Source organism: Oryctolagus cuniculus, chromosome 4 (assembly GCF_051225735.1).
Source record: "Oryctolagus cuniculus isolate XC-2025 breed Fujian yellow rabbit chromosome 4, ASM5122573v1, whole genome shotgun sequence".
In the NCBI taxonomy this organism is placed as follows: Eukaryota; Metazoa; Chordata; class Mammalia; order Lagomorpha; family Leporidae; genus Oryctolagus; species Oryctolagus cuniculus.
The window spans coordinates 83909005-83927496 of record NC_142870.1 but is presented as its reverse complement, the minus strand read 5'-3'; the positions used below and the strand labels follow the sequence as shown (position 1 = coordinate 83927496).

Here is an 18492-nt window from a genome sequence, read left to right as displayed (position 1 = left end):
ATTTAGTTAGTTAAATGGAAATGATATGTACTATAGTTCTTGGAATTTTTATAACTTTAATATAAAGCAGGAAAGAGTCTTAAGTGCTCAAGGAAATTAATATTTTATGTTCATGCTTTAAAAAAGCAAAAATCTAATAAAATAGCTTAATTTTCTATTTATTTCCCCAGACCTTAGTGGATTATAAATGGTTTGTGAGCCAAGTAAAATTGTAGGGAGGTAGTTCTGAGGTCTTTCTGATTTTTAAAGTCACAATGTAAATAAAAAACAATTCAAGGTGGTTCCTGAGCACCGGTTGGAACTGGAACCATGCCTCCAGCTCCGTAACTGCAGCCCTGTGGTCACCTGGGTTGGGCAGGAGGTGGTGCTTCCTTATCACTCCCTGGCGCTCCCCCTGCCCCCACCCCTGCACTTGGCATCTTGGAATCCAAATGCATCTTTACCAGCTTGTCTCCCACATTAGCCTGTGAGCTTTGGCGAGAACAGGGATTCTGAAGTTTTCAGCATCTAGGGTACAGTTGGGCCTCGGTAAATATCAGTTGAATTAAAGGCCAAAAACAAAACAAAACAAAATATTGCCTTAAAAAAATCCCTACTGTCTCCCTCCAAGGTTGTCTTCTTGCACTGAGAAGTCTGTGGTTACAAAATGATCTCATTCTATCATCTGAGGGTGAAGACTCCTGAGGAGAAAGTAAAAGCTACTTCAGGGAAAACTTCCCAACAGAGACTGTGAAACCCCAGGAAATTGCCCCTAAACAGGGATCTCCTGCAGGCTGGGGGCCCCCAGATTCAGAACATGCCTTTGCCATTGGCTTCCACCTTCCAGAAACAGGATTTGCTACCTGACACTAGGACAGGTCAATGCTTAGTGTTTCTCCAGCACAACTGGCCAAGGGTTTACAACCAAAGCTTATAATTTAAAACTCACAATAATTGATCCGAGTCGGAGTCTACTGTGAGCACAGCAGGTCAGCAACACGTTTATTAGGAGGCCAGCAAGACAGCAGAGTGGGGCACGGCTAAGTGTTGGGGGCAAGTTTCCTTCAACTGCCCTTCATTGGCTCCATTGCCGTTAAGCCTCCCTTCTGGTATTCACACATGTTTGTCTGGCCGGGTGGTCTGTCCTTAGGAAGGGTAGAGTGGGGCAGGGGAAAGCGAAGCAGGAGAAGTGACATGGAGCAGGTGCAGCCTCCCCTTTGAGCCTCATTACTAGAACTCGGGGCAGTTCACCTGATCTGTGACAATCATCTTCTCAATGTCGATGTTATTGGCAGTCAGGATATCCTTCAGATAGGTCACTGTTTCAGGAGGGAGATAACGGTTTCTTCCCAAGATCCAAACATGATCCATGTGAAAAAGCCAGATGATTGTGGTACAGGAGTACACGAGTGCGTAGTTCTCATAGTCGGTGGCCAGGACCCAGTACGGGGCCGTTGGCATCACTGCGAAGGGAGACAGGCAGCATTAGGAGGGACCAGGGCAAGAGAGAAAGCTCATCTTCAGGATTCTGGAAGTTCTATTCCTTCTAGACTTAACTTGGCTTTGTGTGGGACTTGTGCAAGGACTTTGAAAGATACTAAGGGGATCTTCCCCACTCTTTCCTGAATTTGGAGGGGGTGGTGGTGGTTGGTGCTTTAAAAGGCTCATCAGTGATGCCAATAGGCAGCCAAAATTAAGAACCATCGTTGTGGTCCTTGTTCCTTGTAGTAGTGGTCTCCTGGGGGTAACTGGGAGCTTAGCTGAACCCCTGGACTGACAGGCTACACTTAGCATTGGTTCCATGGAGGTATCACTTAACCAAGTGGAGTAAAGAACATAAGGCCAGGAACCCCAGCCCTTCTGAGTATCAACCACGCAACTTCCTTTAGAAGCTGCCTCATGGAAGAGGCAGAAGCTAGAATTTTTGCTCTTGTTTATGTCTTCCTGAATAATCTTCAAAATCCTTCCATGCTTAAGAACACGGTAAGCCAGTTACAGTGTCATAGGCTCTTACTCATCAAGTGCCTATAAAGATTCATTGATCAGAGCTGGCGCTGTGACATAGTAGGTTAAGCATCCACCTGTGTGCCAGCATCCCACATGGGTGCCGGTTCAAGTCCCAGCTGCTCTGCTTCTGATGCAGCTCTCTGGTATGGCCTGTAAAGCAGTGGAAGATGGCCCAAGTCCTGGGGCCCCTGCACCCATGTGGGAGACCCAGAGGAAGCTCCTAGATCCTGACTTCAGATTGGCCCCACTCCGGCCGTTGCAGCCATTCTCTCTCTGTCTCCCCCTTTCTCTGTAACTCTGCTTCTCAAATAAATAAATAAATAAATAAATCTTTTAAAAAAGATTCATTGATCGACATCTGTAAAGTGTTAAAAGTCAAGATTAAGGGTGTCCTTAAGAGGAGAGATGGAGGATTTACCCTCTCCATTTGCATCTAAATACTGTGAACTTGGCCTCCACAGCTAAGGTCCAAGCCAAGGAAAACCCATAGCCCAACTTGTTAAGTAGAAGTTGCCCCCAAGTGGGAGAAAGCTGTGTGTTGATCCTCTAAGCACAAAAGATTTGGGCCCATATGCAGTCTCTAGTGATTTTCTTTCCAGTTTTTCAGTCTCCCAGCTCCTCCACTCAAAAATAATTCTTATCAGATCAGAACCAGAACTCAACACTTGTGAATGACCTGAGAAGCCACTGGCTATAGGGGACAGTGTGTGAGTGCTTAGAGCTTGGCTGGGTGTCAAGGGCCCAGCTGGTGTGCAGGACAACACAAGAGGGCTGGCCCAGATGACCAGCCACCAGGGCCGTTCCTGCCCCTGACTCTCTGCTTATAAATAGGGAAGGAGAAGGACACCTGGCAGAGTGTGGATGGACGCCTAGACTGAGTGGAGTTTCTGACTCCCTTTTATAGCACTGTTGGTGCCCTGCCTGCCTGCCTCACTCACCCTGATAGAGTTGTGTCCATCACTCATCTGCTGTCTGTAATCTAAAATGGTTTTGTATTCTCAGATGGCTGAGAGCTCTTTGGCACTGAGTGATTTTGGACAGATACCTTCAGCAGCAGCATCCCATCCCATCTGCATATCCCAGGCGTGAACACTCTGCTTCCTCTCACAGGGTCCAGCTCTCCAAAATACACATAGATATCTCCTCTTAGGCATGGAAAGGTTCCATCTCTCTCTTTACTAGAAGATGTAGGTCTCCTATTGCTTCCAGAAGAAATTCCAAACTAACATGGGATTCAAGGCACTCCCTAACCTCCTATTCCACACACCCTCTCATGAACCAGGCTTCTTTATCCAGCCCTTCTCCTGTGCCATTCCCTCCACTTGGAACACCCATCCCCATAATATTCCTTACAGGCTTCAAGGCCCAGTGAAAACTACCAGTCCCTCCAACTCGAATAAATCTCTCCCTTCTAGACCTCCCCAGCCAACAGCCCATGTCTCTCTTTTAATACCTGTCCCAGGTTTCCCTAAGAAGATTGGGCACATAACATGCAACCTGCATTGTAATACCTTCCCCTGATTCATGTTATGGGAGAAACGCTCAGTTGAGGGTGTGGGGGCCTGGATTTAAGACCCAGTCCTACAACTAGTTAGTTCAATGCCTGCCCACATCACTCAGCCTTCTTGCACACCAGCCTCCTTCTTGGTAAAATGAACAATCGAGGCGCGAGCAAAGCCCTCACGGTCACAGAGCAGGTGTTAGCCAGTAGAGGATCATAGTTACCCTGGTTGGTACCTGCCAAGTCAGTTGCCCTCAGCCTTGTGATTTCTTTTCCCTGCTCCTTTCTTGGTCTATAAGAACCTCCTCTCTGCTCCACTCTGGGGACTTGGCTGGTGTGGGGTGGGGGAGTGCGGGGTGGGAGTGGGGGTGGGAGGAGGAGGGAGTGCTTGCTCTCCCAGCTGGGGATTTCAGTGTCTGCCCTATGGGTGGGAAGAGGGGCTCCCTAGCGTTTCCATCATTAGAAAATCTCACAGCCCTGAGCTAAATTTGCTAGTGTATCTACACCAGCCATAAAACTAAGATTTGGTGCTTTCTCTGTCGCCTGTGTCCATTCCTCCGTTAGCTCAGATCTCAGAGGGCAGATGCTTGTGATGCAATATCTTTCAGGGTCTCCAACCATTGACTAGACAGTGGCAGAGCCAGGACTCACACTTGCCTTCATTGCTATCATCTCCTGCCTCCAGGCTTTTGCACATGCCATCTGTTCTACCAGTTTGGGGGGGCCTCGGGTTCCTTTGGGAAACAAGAGTGGACCAGGTCTCTGGCTGCTCATGCCTGTGCCCTTCCATGTGAGCCTCACCTACTGAAATGCTGACCACAGTTTTATGGCGAACCTGCTGGTTACTTATCCGTATCCACACTGGAGTGTACGATCCATAAGGACAAATGCTGGCTCTGCCTTGTTCATCACAGCATCCCCAGTGCCCAGCCCAGTGTGGGGGAGTGCAGGAGGCGCTCAACAAATGACTATGTTTTGAATCATTGTGGATACACTCCCAAGAGACAGGCATGCTCCAACCTACAGTTCCAACCTTCAGTCTTTATCTCCCATCCTCGAAACCTCACGCTAGGTGTGGGTACTCACACTGGAAAAACTTCACTCCCAACTTGGCGGGCTCCGTGAGGTTGCTCTGGGTGGCTTGGCCTTCAATTTGATTCACAGTTCCATCAGGTCTGCGATGAATTCAAACAAAACAACAACAAAAACAAAATTAAAAATCAACCTGAACTCCTGGAAAGCCAAGAATGAATGTGTGACATGGTGATATCATAAATATTTATTTAGTTTCTGCCCCCAGTTCCTGGCACACAGCTCCTAAATTTCTCAGAACGTCCAGAGTGATGAGTGTCTGTTATGTGCCAATGAGAAGACAGGTGGCTGGGGACCCCTCATATCTTCAGGATGGAGCTGATGGCCGGGAAGATCAAGGCATGATTAGAGGGCTGGGATTTTCAGCTCCAGGGAAGAGAGGCAGGACTGATCACCAATTGCCACTGATTGAGTCATTGCCAGATCATGAAGCCTCCATAAAAACCCTCAAGGACGGGGGTTCAAGTGCTTCCAGATTGCGAGCTCATGGAAGCGTGTGGAGGGTGTTGTGCCTGGGAAGGATGTGGAAGCCCCCACGTCCCTTCCCACAGACTCTGCCCTCCACCCATATCCTCTGCAATGTATTTTACAATACATGGGCAAATCTAGGTTCTGTGAGCTGCTCCAGGACATTGATAGAACAGAGGAAGGGGCTGTGGGAACTCCAGTTGGTAGATGGTCAGTCAAAAGCCCAGGCCACAGCTGGGGGCTTGCAGCTGGCATTTAAAGAGGGGACGGCCTTGTGGAACCAAACTGTTCACCTGTGGATCTGACACTATCCCCAGGTGGGGAGTGTCGGAACTGAACGACAGCGTTCCCAGCTGGTGCCTGCTGGAGAGCCGCTTTTTGGCTGGGAGAAATCCCCACCCATTCTGGTGACAAGAGGTGAAGTGTTCTGTGCTGTGTTGAATGTGTAAAAAGAAAGGCAAAAGACACCAGGGGCCCTGGCGGCTAACACTGTGATTTCTGCCCTGAGAGGCTCCCAAAGGCAGCCTAGACCCTGGCTCCGTTGTGGAATCACTTGATTTGGCCCTGCCAAGGCAACCACAGGCTGGACTTGAGATTCAATAAACATATAGCAGGCCAGTTTTTAAGTTGGTAATTTCTTATGGCCTGCAAATGGTGTTATGAGTATCCAAATGGCTCTTGGCAGGAAAAGGTTGCCCATCTCTGCCTCAAGTGGCTGCAACAGCTAGGACTGGGCCAGGTGGAAGCCAGGAACCAGGAACTCCATCCCGGTCTCCCACATGGGTGGCAGGGGCACAAGTATTTGGGCTGTCCTCCACTGCCTTCGCAGGTGCATTAGTAGCCAGCCAGGCTGGAAGCAGAGCAGCTGGGCCTCACACCGGTACTCTCATATGGGATGCCAGCCTCGCAAGTGACAACATGCTGCACCACACCCTGGTCCTCTTTTCTCTCTTTTGAATAAACAAAAGCTTTAAAGAACGAGAAGGGGCCAAAGGAATGAAGAAGGACTAATTTGGACAACCGAAAATAATGCGAAATAGAGAGTCTGGAGATCCACAAGCCTTCCCCGGCTTGGGGCCTCGGTGACATCCGCCCCAGCCGGGGGCCTGAGCGCTGAGGCCCCTTCCAGCTCAGCAAGCATCTGAGCGTGGGGGCTTTCTTCGCAGGCAGTGTGAGGAGACATTCACCTTATCTCAGTGAGTATCGGCTGCGCCCAGATCTCAGGGGCATGAAATGTACAGAAATGCGCACTTTCCATTTGATTCCACCCGACACCGTGGGCAGGGCCTTCTCTGTCTTCCTGCTACGCGAGATGGTCGTGTATCCTAGCAGCGATGGCCTTAGGTTATATGAAACATTTACACCCTCTCAAAGGGACCTAGTCACATTTCTGGATAAGTCCCAACCATCCCACGAGCCCAGGAGAGGGAAGAAAGGTCTGGAGAGGGGCAGAGAAGTGCGGGTGCTCAGGTATTGCGATGTGACACTCTTCCTAGCAGACTTGTGGAGGAGCTGCCTGCCCTTCCGTCCTCAAACCGCACAGGCAAATGAAAACTGGAGAAATCGTCCGTGTTAGGAAGTCGTTAGGTTAGTGCTGTACTTAGCGGTGCTGGATGGCCTAGAAACCAGAGGATGGTAGCAGGCCCGGGAGGTGGGGAAGCGGGCGCTCCCACTCCTGGCCACATCTTCTGTTTATTACCAGGCAGGTCTGGGACCTTGCCTTGTCCTCTCACCTAGAACTCAGACAGCTGCGGAAGACCCAGGGTTTCTGTCTGCACACGGTAACTTAGCAACAGGCCAGGCTCTGCCCATTGTCACCTGCATTATTTTCCAGAACTGTTCTTAAAAAAACCTCGCTCTGATCACAAACTCACACCATGTTCATGGGGAAAACACATTTGTATTTTCAAGGGTAGCAGCAGATTCCCAGTAACAGGCAATACTTACTCAATGATTATTACACACCGGACCCTGTTTTGCTGAGTGCTTCACACGTATTACCTTAGTTAACGCTCAAACAGCTCTGTGGATGTAGATTCTACTATCACTGCCATTTTACAGATGAGGAAAACTGAGGCCTAGAGAATTGTTACATTTAATCTAAGATCACAGAAGAAGAGGCAGAACTAGGATTTGAAACCAGGCAGCCTAATTCTAGAACCTGAGCCCTTCCTCTCCCAGCCCTACACCAGCTGTGTCGGGCCTCAGATTCTGCACTGGACAAGAGAGAAAGTTCCAGCTTAGCCCCCTGCTGTGCCCCCCACTCCTGCAATCCTCTGGAAGGACAAACTCACCATTTTCCTGAACTAACAAACTTTTTCCCAAGTGCCCCAGGGTCTGAAACCCGAGTAAGCCTGGAGGCAGAGCAACCTAACACTTGGGACACAGTGAAAGAGGACTCCTGGCCAGCTCCCCGGGAGAGGTGGGGGCAGGGGAGGGAGCTCCTGGGCTTCAGGGTCTGTGTCACTGGCACTTGTTCTTAGGATGTGACTAACTATGTGCAGTGGGGTTGTGGTAGCTGTGGCCCATCAAACTCTTGTGAGATCTTCTGGGGAATCTGTGTCTGGGCGCCTGCAGCCCTTCCCTGGGGGTCTGAACTGAGCTGGGTTTTTCTCTAGAGGTGCACAAGGCCTTTACTTGCTTCTCTGGTGTGTAGGGGGGCCTGGTTGCCACCCACTGGGGTGTGGCTCATAGGAAGGCTCCAAGGGGCCACAGAGAGCCTCTCGTGGCCTGGGCAGGCCAGACAGGGTCTCCTTGGAGTTGAACACAGTTCAAAGATCCTGTAGGGAACAGGAAGGACACCCTTCTACCCCAGCCTTTCTCTCATTTGTTTCCTGGTCTTTAAAAATGTTGGTAGGCACCAGCACTGTGGCGTAGTAGGTTAAGCCTCCACCTGTGGTGTCGGCATCCCATATGGGCACTAGTTCGAGTCCCAGCTGCTCCACTTCTGATCTAGCTCTCTGCTATGGCCTGGGAAAGCAGTAAAAGATGGCCCAAGTCCTTGGCCCCTGCACCTGCGTGGGAGACTCAGAAGAGGCTCCTGGCTTCTGGCTTCAGATTGGCCTAGCACCGGCCATTGCGGCCATTTTGGAGAGTGAACCAGCACATGAAAGACCTCTCTCTCTCTGTTTCTCCCTCTCTCTGTCTGTAACTCTACCTCTCAAATAAATAAATCAATCTTAACAGAACAGAAAAAAAAGTGTTAGTAATAGTACCTACCGCAGGGTGGTTGTGGGGATTAAATTGATGTGTATTACACACACACACACACACATACAAAGGGAGAGTGATGCCTGGCCCACAGGAAGGGCATAAAGGCCGGTTATTGTTGCTGAGATCTTTGTTGGAGGAGGGTAGGGAGGAAGGCACTCTTGCAGGGGCTTTTTAAAAATTGGCATTTGCTTGCCAGGGTGTAGATCGTTGGCTCATATGTTACTGTTAGAAGCCCTCTGTAATGGAAATCTGCACTTCAGGACATCCTGTTATACAACCCAGAATGTGAATGCACATCTATTTGGTTTCTGCTTGCAAAAAAACTAGGTAAAGCCACCTGGAGATGAGGTCACCTGTTATGGAAGGCAATGAACCCCCAGTTCCCGAAGTATCCAGCAAGGCTGGGCGTCCCCTGCCAGTCACTGATGTGGGAGGGGCTTCGGGCCTGGTTTGAGGTCACACAAGACGCTCCCTGAAGTCCTCTGTGAACAGAGTATTTATCTGCTATGATGGCACGCACCTGTCAGTCTGGGTCACCGTCAGGGTATACAGAAGGTGCTCAGCAAGTGAGTATGGAAATGAGGGAGTGGGCTCCGGTCCCCAAGGTCCCTGCCTGCACAGGATTGTCTCAGTGGCCACAGTGAGCAGCCGTGGAGACCCCGTGGTGTGCGCCTCGGCCCTGGACGCCCTCCGGGACGCCGCTGGCCACTCACCTCAACTCCTGATTCAGCACTTTGATGTTTCCATTCTCCATTAGTGAGTAGTTGGCCTGGATGCAGTTTCCTTTCTCAAAGCTCACCGGGATCTTCTCAATTTCGTACCATCGTCCGAGATACTGCAGAGACAACAAGAAGCAGAGCCAAGCCCCGTGCTGGCCGGGGACCTGCAGACTCTTCCCAATTGTGGTCTCTCAGAAGCAGAGCCCTTCCCCAGGGGAAACCAGGCAGAATGGGCTGCTTTGTTCCCCGCGGCCAGCGAGCAAGACACCGAGGGGATGGCCCATCTGTGAACCGGCTGTGCGGGCACCGGGTGAATGAATGCTACATTCTATTCCTAAAGGGCTCTTTCTTTTAGAGATGTTCTCAGTGTCCCTTTCAGCCAAAATCTGTGTGAAATCCCAGCCTCTGTAAAAGGAAGGGGTTGGCCTGGATGGCATGAGGCACCTTTCATCTCAAGCATTTTATGATTCGACAAGGCGACTTTGAGATGTCTGCAAAGCCACATGTGTGCAGTGTATGCAGGTTTCCCCCTACGACCCTGCACAGGGAGCGCTCAGTAAGTGTGTTATAACCCAGGTGATTAGGATGGCGAGTCCTGTGCCATCCCTCCGCTGGGGGCTTGCTCTCAGGCCGCAGCTTCAGGTATGTGGAGTTACCTGGAAGGAAGCTGCCACTGTGTTGGGGGGTGGGGTGGGGGAAGGGCACCCTCATGCTTCCTTCCGTGCAGGCCTGGCATGCAGACCGTACCAATTTACAACCTCTGAAGAGGGCAGCTTGGCAACACCCAGCGAGGCTAAAAATATGTATGCTGTTTGGCCCAGAAGCTTCGCTTCTGAGAATGCATCCTGATATAAGAAATGAGGTTATTTGTTGCAGTACTGCTGGTGAGCGTAAAAGTGAAAGCCACCTAAGTGAGATCAGGAGGGGGCCGGTACATAAATGCCAGCACATCTCTGCCATAGAGTTGCAGGCATCCTCTTTAAAAGAGAGACGTGCATTACCTCTAAGACATAGTTCACGAAAAAAGTCCAGCACAAAATAGCATCTGTAGCAAACTACTTCTTGTGTAAAAAATGGAGGAAAAGGTTGTTATATTAAGTTTCTATTGTTGTTACAACAAATTACCACAGATGTAAAGCACTATGGATCCCTTATCTTATAGTTCCATTGGTCAGAACCCTGACCCAGGGCTCACAGGGCAAAAATCAAGGCACTGGCTGCGCTCCTCTCTGGAGGCTCACTGAGCTGGGCTCTCTTGTCTGTTTGGGTCCCGGGGGCTGCCTGCTTCCCTTGGCCTGCCACCCCCTTCTTCATTTTCGAAGCCAGCGAAACCAGGTCAAAGCTTTCTCACACTGCATGTCTCTGATCAGTCCAGCATCACACATCTCTGAGCACAGCCAGGAAAGATTCTCTGCACTTCTGGAGTTATTTAAGGGTCACACTGGGCCCACCCAGATAATCCAGGCTAGTGTGGCCATCTGAAGGTGCATATCTTTAATCACATCCACAAAATCTCTCTTTCCACAAAAAGAAATATACCCACAGATTCCAGGGGCTAGAGCATGGACATCTTTGGAAGCCACTATCATGCCTACCACAATTATATTACACGTTTGTGCATGTATACATTATCTCCTGAAAGATACACAATTTGTTGATTGCTGGTTGCTACTGGGGAGGGAAACTGAGTTATAGAGGTGGGAGGGATGTTCTGGACCTCTAGAATTTTGAACCATGTGAATATTTCCCTAGTCAAAACATTAGTTGAAATTAGTATATACATTTAAAGATGTATTTATTCAACAAAGCAAAGAGAAACACTTTCAAAAACTCAGAACTTTGAAAGAGAGAAAACAAAGGCAGGACTGTCTCAATCACAAGTGTATACCTGTGTTTCTGATTGTACACTCCCCACTCGTTTACTGAGGACAACTCTCAATGAAAGCCACTGAACTCAGGACCAGTGCCTGGTGTAGCCAATGGGATAAGCTGCTGCTTGTGTCACAGAGAGTCCAGTTATAGAATCCAGAATATAGAAAGAACTCTTACATCTCAATAATTAAAGGATAAATTGCCCAATTAAAAGACGGGCAGCGCTGTGGCATAGTAGGTAAAACTACTGCTTGTGATGGTGGCATCCCATATGATGCCAGGTCCTGTCCTGGCTGTTCCACTTCCAATCCAGCTCCTTGCTAATGCACCTGGGAAAGCAGCAGAAGACGGCCCAAGTACATGGTTCCTGCCACTCACGTGAGAGACCTGGACAGATTTCCAGGCTCCTGGCCCTTGGCTTCATCGTGGCCCAACCTGGGCCATTGTGGCCATTTGGGGATGAACCAGCAGATTGAAGAGCTGTCTCCCTCTCTCCCTCTTTGTAACTCTGCTTTAAAAAAAAAAAATGAAAAAAGATGGGCAAAGGATTCGAATAGAAGATACACAACTAGTCAATAAGCACACTGAAATATGCTCAACATTCTCAGCCATTATAGAGATGCAAATCGAGCCCACAGTGAGATACCACTTCACAACCACTACAACTGGTTATAATCAAAGGCAACAATAGCCATCGTTAGAAAAGATATGGAAAGACTGGAATTATACATTGTTGGTTGGAATGTTAAATGGTGCAGTCTTTGGAAAACAGTGTGTGTGCCCCTGCCACAGCCCCGAGAGACCTGGATGGCATTCCACCCCTGGTTGTTGTGGGCACTTGGAAAGTGATCGCTCTCCCTCTTTCAAATACATAAAAATAAACACAAATATAAAGAAACCCTTCTAATGAGGACATGTCTTAAGGGTGAGACCGTAGGCCTGAGTCAGCAGCCGTGGGATCTCTTGAGTGGTGCCGTCCAGTAGCTATCCCTATGTGCTGCCTGCTTCTCTCCCTCCATCCTAAGGAAACAGATCATTTTGGGGGGAGCTGATGACGTTGATACTTGCAAAGCAGCCCTGGGCAGATTGGCAGCAACCCCACCTGGGGACAGTGTTTAGGAGGTGACAGGCCTGCAGCAGGGGCTGTCAGTGCCCTGTCCCATATCCCTGCAGCCCACACCTGTGCCACCGTGGGCAATTCCCACCCTCTGCAGGTTTCCCACCTGAGCTCAGCCAGAGGTCTGCTGGCCCCCAGCGAGGGCCCTACAAGCTGCACTGTACTCGCTTGCTTGCTCAGCAGATCCCCACCCGGGCTCCCTTAGGGCTTCCCGGCCTCACCCTCTCACCTTCCCGGCCCACACCCCACTCCCATACACCCTCTGCCCTCAGTCCTCAACGCAGGGTCTGGAGACCCCAAACAAGTAAGTGCATGTCCCCAGGCTTGCGGGGACGTGAGAGAGAATTGTGCCAGGATGCTTGTTCAAGAAAGAGACACGGCAGCCTCTGACCACACCTTGTGCACGTCGAAGTTCTCCTGCACGGGAGGGGTGGGGCACCTGCCCAGGTGGAACGCCTGCCCCTGCGCCACGGAGATCAGGCCGGCCAGCGCCGGGAGCAGCAGCAGCAGCTTGGGCGCCATCTGGGGGCCGGCGGCTGCACCGGAACCTGGAGCTGCGGAGGAAACAAAGCCGCTGGAGTTGTGAGCCTGCCGAGGCCGCGCAGCCCCGCCCCCGCCCCCTCAGCCGTGGGGACCCGTCCCCCTCAGGGGACCCCGGTTAACAGCGCAACCGTCAGGCCGTCCTCCCCTCTGGCACACTCTGCCGGGGTTTAGCGCGGATTTCGCTAACCCACCCCTATCCTAATTTATTAGGCCTTTCTCCAGGGTGCGGGTCTCCTCTGATTCACCCCCCACCCCGACCCGGGACCCTGGAATGTCAGACTCAGAAAGGAACAGCAGCGGCGTGGGGCAGCGGCAGGTAAAGCGGGCGAGAGAAGCCTTCCAGCAAGCCGTGAGAGGGAAAAGCTAAACAAACAAAATCGTGTGCAGGGTTTGAAGTCTTAGGCCTCCCTGTTGGCCAGCCTGAGAGTGGGCCTGGGACCTCCACAGGGAGCGGGGCGTGTATGTTTCGGGGGGGGGGGACCTCCAGGGTCACCCCGAATGGGCTTGAGTTCTGGCTCTGCTGCACAGTAGTGTCCTGGGTCTATCTGTGCCTCAGTGGCTGTCTGTGAAGTGGGACTAACACTCATAGCTGTGAGCAATCCATGAGATGACCTAGTACTTCAGTCTCAGTGCTCCGGGATCCCTAGTTGTTGTTGAAAGGCAGCTACAGATGATTGCATTATTGCATTTCCCAAACTTCCTTGTTTTTGACATTCTATTCAGAGTATTTTTCATAGACACTGGGCATTTAACCAGGGAAGGACCTTCAGCTGATGGGTGATTGTGCAGCCAAGTGTTCCAACCGGAGGGTCCTGAGGAGGGTTAGCCCGCTAGGGGAGGGAGATCATGCCCGGCCCCCAACCTCTCCCCCTCCCCCCACTTGCTGGCCTTGAACTCCTGCTTCCTCCCTTCCTTGTGGCTGCTTAGCCGGTAGCTGCCACGAGCTATTTCCAGCTCCTTGCCTCTCCCTGGATGAGGCTGACTGAGTCAACGCATGCACAGTGTTCTCAGATCTGAGCATTTAAAAGGCTGTGTCATAACAGGCATAATTATAACCACTTTATTACAAGCCTCGGAGCCTCCAGATAACTTTAATAATCAATAGCTTGTCTTCTGGAGGCTTCCTTGCCTGGTTTTCAAAAGAACGGTTATGTAATGAGGGAAAGCTACCAGCTGAGGCTGGTGGGGGAGGGGTGGTAGCAGAGCCCCCTCCCCCACCAGCCTCACCCCCCCCCCCCCCCAGTGAAGTCTGCCTGGCACCACCTTGCTTCCTCTGGGAGACTCCTTTTCCCCATCCGCTCCCACCACCAAATAAACGCCTCCTGTCTTTTAACCTTTTCAGGGATGATGGGCTTGCAGGAATGCAACCCAAGCCCACAGAAATCTGTGTTCATTTTCAAGAGATTCTCAGAACCTCGGCGGCTCATCTCAGAAGACCCAAGCCAAGTGCCCTGTACAGAGAATCTAACTGCAGAGGGTGGCCACTCTATGCATGTTCTGCAAGACTCCCCCCAACATGGACAGGGCCTTGGAGGGCACCTAGCCAGTCCCCCCCCCACGCTGTCTTCCAAGTGTGCGGATGGGGAAACTGAGGCCTCGAGGGGAGAAGCTGTGACTCCAGCCTCGGCCCCCGGCTTCCTCCTGTGCACGCTCCTGTGCTGTCTTTCCATGAGCACTTGCCTCTGTGACCTGAGACGAATGTGGCGTCAGCACGTGACAGTTAGAACAAAAGGCAGTTCTCCATCTGATTCTGACAAATGTCTTATTACAAAGCGTTCCTGGTGGGCTGGAACATATTCTTTAGCTCTGTGGGAGGATTTCAGAACAAGACTAATCCCCCTGATTGCACCTCTCCCAAAGATGCTTCTTGGCTGCAGTAGCTTAATTCCCATGGTCAGAGCTCCCTGTGAGATGCAGGATTGATAGCATCGCCAGCATTTTCCAATTCCCCTTCCGTGGGGGTCACCCAACACTTAGCGAGCGTGTTATTAAGGTATGCCTATGACCTTGGATGACATATAGATTACATACGACATACACTTATATTTTTCTTGCCCAAATGAGAGCTTTAAATACTTTCAAAAGGAGATAGAATTTATTGGATATTATTTTAAATTGAATATTAAATAACTAAAAAGTAATTCCACTATGGCAACACTGCATCTATCTTGGACCAGGCACTGCCTGCGAATCTCTGCATACACCCATTGATCTTCTTCATGTGAGGGCTTGGCATTAGTGTTTTAAGTGTGTTCTGCCCTGAGTCTCTACAACACCTCATCTGGAAATGATCTCTGCAGATATTCTCTTTGTCCTAATGGAGATAATGGCCCCAGTTCCTCCCCTTCGGTAAACCGCGAAGCCAGAATTTAAGCTCAGCTCTCCTAAGAGCCCTTGCTCTTGGTGCGTGGGGGTTTCTGTGGACACAGTCCTGTATCTCTGGGAGCTGCAGATTTTAAGGTTGCACATACAAAATAAAACATGTTGCCACAAGTAAATACATCTTTAAAAAAAAAAAACCCACTTGGCCACCAACTCCAACAAGAATGGAAGGAAATATTTCTATGCCATATTGTGAAGTGCATTTTCTATTCCCACAGTTAGTTCCAGGTTTCACTTAATTTCACTGTAATGCACAGTTGGATAACTCCATGAGAACTCATCTAGTGCGGTACTGGTGCGTGGAAAATTGTCTCATTGTTTCATTCACAAGGGGGAAGGCATAGCATAAACAGAAGGCTTGGGGTGAGTCAACATTGACTTTGGTCTTATCTTAGGCCTGATGCTTATCACAGCTGTGCCTCAGTATTGGCACCTGAAAAACAGCACTAATAATACCTACCTTGTATGTTAGTTTGAAGAAAAAGTGAGACCAAGTTCATAAAGCTACTACATAGGCCCTCGATCGGTGGTTCTGAATTTTAGTTGAAAGGGAACAATGAAAGACCATGACTGCTTCTATTTTAAGCATTATTTATCATAAATGAAAACTTAACTATGGTACATACCTTTTTTTTTCACCAAGAAGAGAGTGATGTCCACGAATTCATCCGACGTGAGATAGCTCTCTTGGTGACTGGCTTCTCCCACGTTATTTATAAGCTTCATTGGGTCATTAGGCCTTAATCTGCATGCATGCCACACCCCCTACAGTTCTGAGAGCTGGCCTAAAAGCCCAGCTCTGTATGAAACACAGATGGGATGTTGTGTCCATTCCCCTGCCCCCGGTTTCCTTCACAGCTGCTCTCCTAAGAAGAAACAAGGAGTTATTGTGTGTGCGTGTGTGTGTGTGTGTGTGTGTGTGTGTATGTAAATGAGACAGGGAGAGAAAGCACATTTTCATTCAAAACATCTTTTTTGCTACGTGGACTTCTTTGATTTAATTTTTTCCAGTCAGATGCACTTTTAAATTCCAGCAAGATGAGTTGCAGTATGTTTTCAAACAGCTGGTATTTATTTTTCATTTTCTGTAAATGAACAGTCAACAGTTCCCTTTTCTAATACAGAGTCTGGACTCCACCCCATGTGGTTGCTGGACCGGAGTGGGGCTCAGTTAGCAGAGAGGAGTAGGAACCAGAGCTGCTTTGCTGTGGTGTCCTGGGCAAACCCTCAGCTTCCCTAAGCCTCAGAGTCCTCTTTGTGCAGTAGAGGTGGTCACTTCTGTCCCCTCCTGAGCTGCATGTGGAAGGGAGGGAGGTACCAGCTCTGCAAGCCCAGAAAGCAGAAGGTGGCTCCGGTGGCTCCTCTTTCTGTGCCTTCAGGACTCTCCCAGCTCCATGTGCTAGGCAGCCCATCACTGCTGGGGGGGGTCCTGCAATTCACCCAAGGCAGAGTAGGCGCTGACACGTGAGAAATCCCGCAGAGCACAGGCATGCTGAAGAACAGGCGGCTAGGAGGATGAGTGCAGGGCCCATCCCAGATCCACTTCAGCAGCCTGCGGGGGAGGGGTGGGGGGACTGCCGAAGGGACTGCCTCGAGGGACGTGGTAAGCATCCCGGCCTGGGGGACACAGCCTAACTGCTCAGGTACAAGTAAGGACCCCTCTGTCCCAGGCATCTGTGATTTCAGAGCGGTCCCGTGTTAACAGTGCTAGCGTGTTAGGCACACGCCATGCTGTGAATGGCCACCCGTGGGCAGCAGCGGAAGGAAGGCTCAGGGGACTGGACACGGGCACTGGGAGGCCAGGCCTGGCTCAGGTCTCCTGAGACCTCGGGGACCAGGCAGCTTGTGCTGTCCTCGCAATGATGTGACCGCCAACGGGGACATAAGCCCTGTCTTATTTCAGCGTGGGTGTCCCAAGAGGCCATTACCACGTTATTGTCCACACCGAGGGAGTGATCCGCCAGCCTCTCCTGGGAGCTCAGCGTCCTCCTCCCAGTAGACCCATGGGAAGAGGGCAGGTCTGGGGTCAAGGCCCGAGTGTGCGAGGCCCAGGCTGATGATCATGTGGCCTTGGCCTTGGCCTGGCCCCCTTCTGCCAGGTCCCAGCTGCATCCTCTTTCTGGCCCCCTGAAAGTCCTGAGCATGTGCTACCTGGTCTGGAGGAGCCAGGACACAGGCAGGGCAGGGGAGGCAGAAGGGAGGCTAGGGGAGGCTCAGACAGGCGGGCGACCATCAAACCCTGCCGCCTGCCCCACTCTGCCAGCGCCCTGGTGTCTGAAGCCCACCAGCTGTGCTCCAGCTCCCAAAGCTCTCCAGGGCTGTGGCTCCTGGGAAGCCCAAGACTCCCTGGGTCCCCGTGTCCTTTCCAGCGGTGCGCTCACCATGGGCAAGGAGGGAGAGAGCCAGAGAGTGGGTGAGGAAGGAGGGCAGGTGGGGAAGGCGCTCCCAGCCTCCGTACCAGGAGGGCCCACTGAGTTGTCTTCAGGTGAAATTGTTTACGTGGAACTGAAATGCAAATCCTGGGCTCCCTGGTCTGCACTTGGTGGGTCTGCTGGGATGGCTGGTGGTTGAGCAACCCAGAGTGTGATTTTTTTTTTTAAGATTTTATTTATTTATTTGAGAGACAGAGTTACAGACAGTGAGAGGGAGAGACAGAGAGAGAGGACTTCCATCTGCTGGTTCACTCCCCAAATGGCTGGAGCTGTGCTGATCCAAAGCCAGGAGCCAGGTTCTTCTTATGGTCCCCCATGTGGGTGCAGGGGCCCAAGCACTTGTGCCATCTTCTACCACTTTCCCAGGCCATAGCAGGGAGCTGGATCGGAAGTGGGGGCAGCCGGGACTAGAACTGGGATGCCAGTGCCGCAGGCGAAAGATTAACCTACTGAGCCACGGCGCCAGCCCCCAGAGTGTGATTATTAAACTGACAGTCACAAAGCAGCTGTGAGGAAGCCAAGAGGCACAAACTCCCCGAGGCTGGCTCTGGAGGCTTTGCAAATTCCAAACAACTTTGCCAACGAACTGTAGTAACCCAGCTGCAGGCCAAAGAGGGCAAGCCTCACTCCAAGTGCATCCTGTCCTTGTGGAGCTGTTCTGACCCCAGATTTCTCGTATGTGTTGTTCTCATGGTCTGACTCCCACAAGCTTGACCCCACGCCACTTCCCGGAGCTGCCTTCCGCGCTCACATCCCGCACTCTTGTCTGCACACAGGTGATGGGAGAGGGTGGTGAGCAGTCTCCACTCGGAGCTTCCCCAGGTTAGGAGCGTCCACAGGCTAAAGAGCTGAACTGAGGCATAAAATAAGGAAGAGACCTGGGAGAGAGGAGCAGAGGAAGCGCACGCTGATTGGTAGCAGAATGAGCTTGGCCCTCGCTGGCTTTCTGCATTTTCCAGCAGTCTGCCCAGTCCAGGGGATCCAGGTGGGGCTGACTCCAGCCCCAAAGCCTATAGACAAGGCAGCACCTTTGGCGTAGACCTAGATTCCAGGAGAAAGTTCATTTGCAAATTTGTAAACAGGGTGAAGCTAGGAACACTGGGCCTTAGAAATAGTAAAGCCACCACAACCCCCAGTCACCACCCCGATTGAGTATTCCAGCCATGG

The 18492-nt window shown here is 51.0% G+C and overlaps 1 protein-coding gene across 1 annotated transcript; it reads right to left on the bottom strand.

Moving 5' to 3' along the window:
- Positions 1-952: 952 nt before the first annotated feature.
- On the bottom strand, positions 953-15573 carry APOD (apolipoprotein D; the record flags this gene model as incomplete). Its single annotated transcript, NM_001082258.2, is given in 5 exon segments — positions 953-1442; positions 4574-4662; positions 8974-9095; positions 12365-12524; positions 15521-15573. Coding segments are annotated over 4 exon segments (570 nt in total). The 3' UTR covers positions 953-1209.
- Between the last annotated feature and the right edge of the window lie 2919 nt (positions 15574-18492).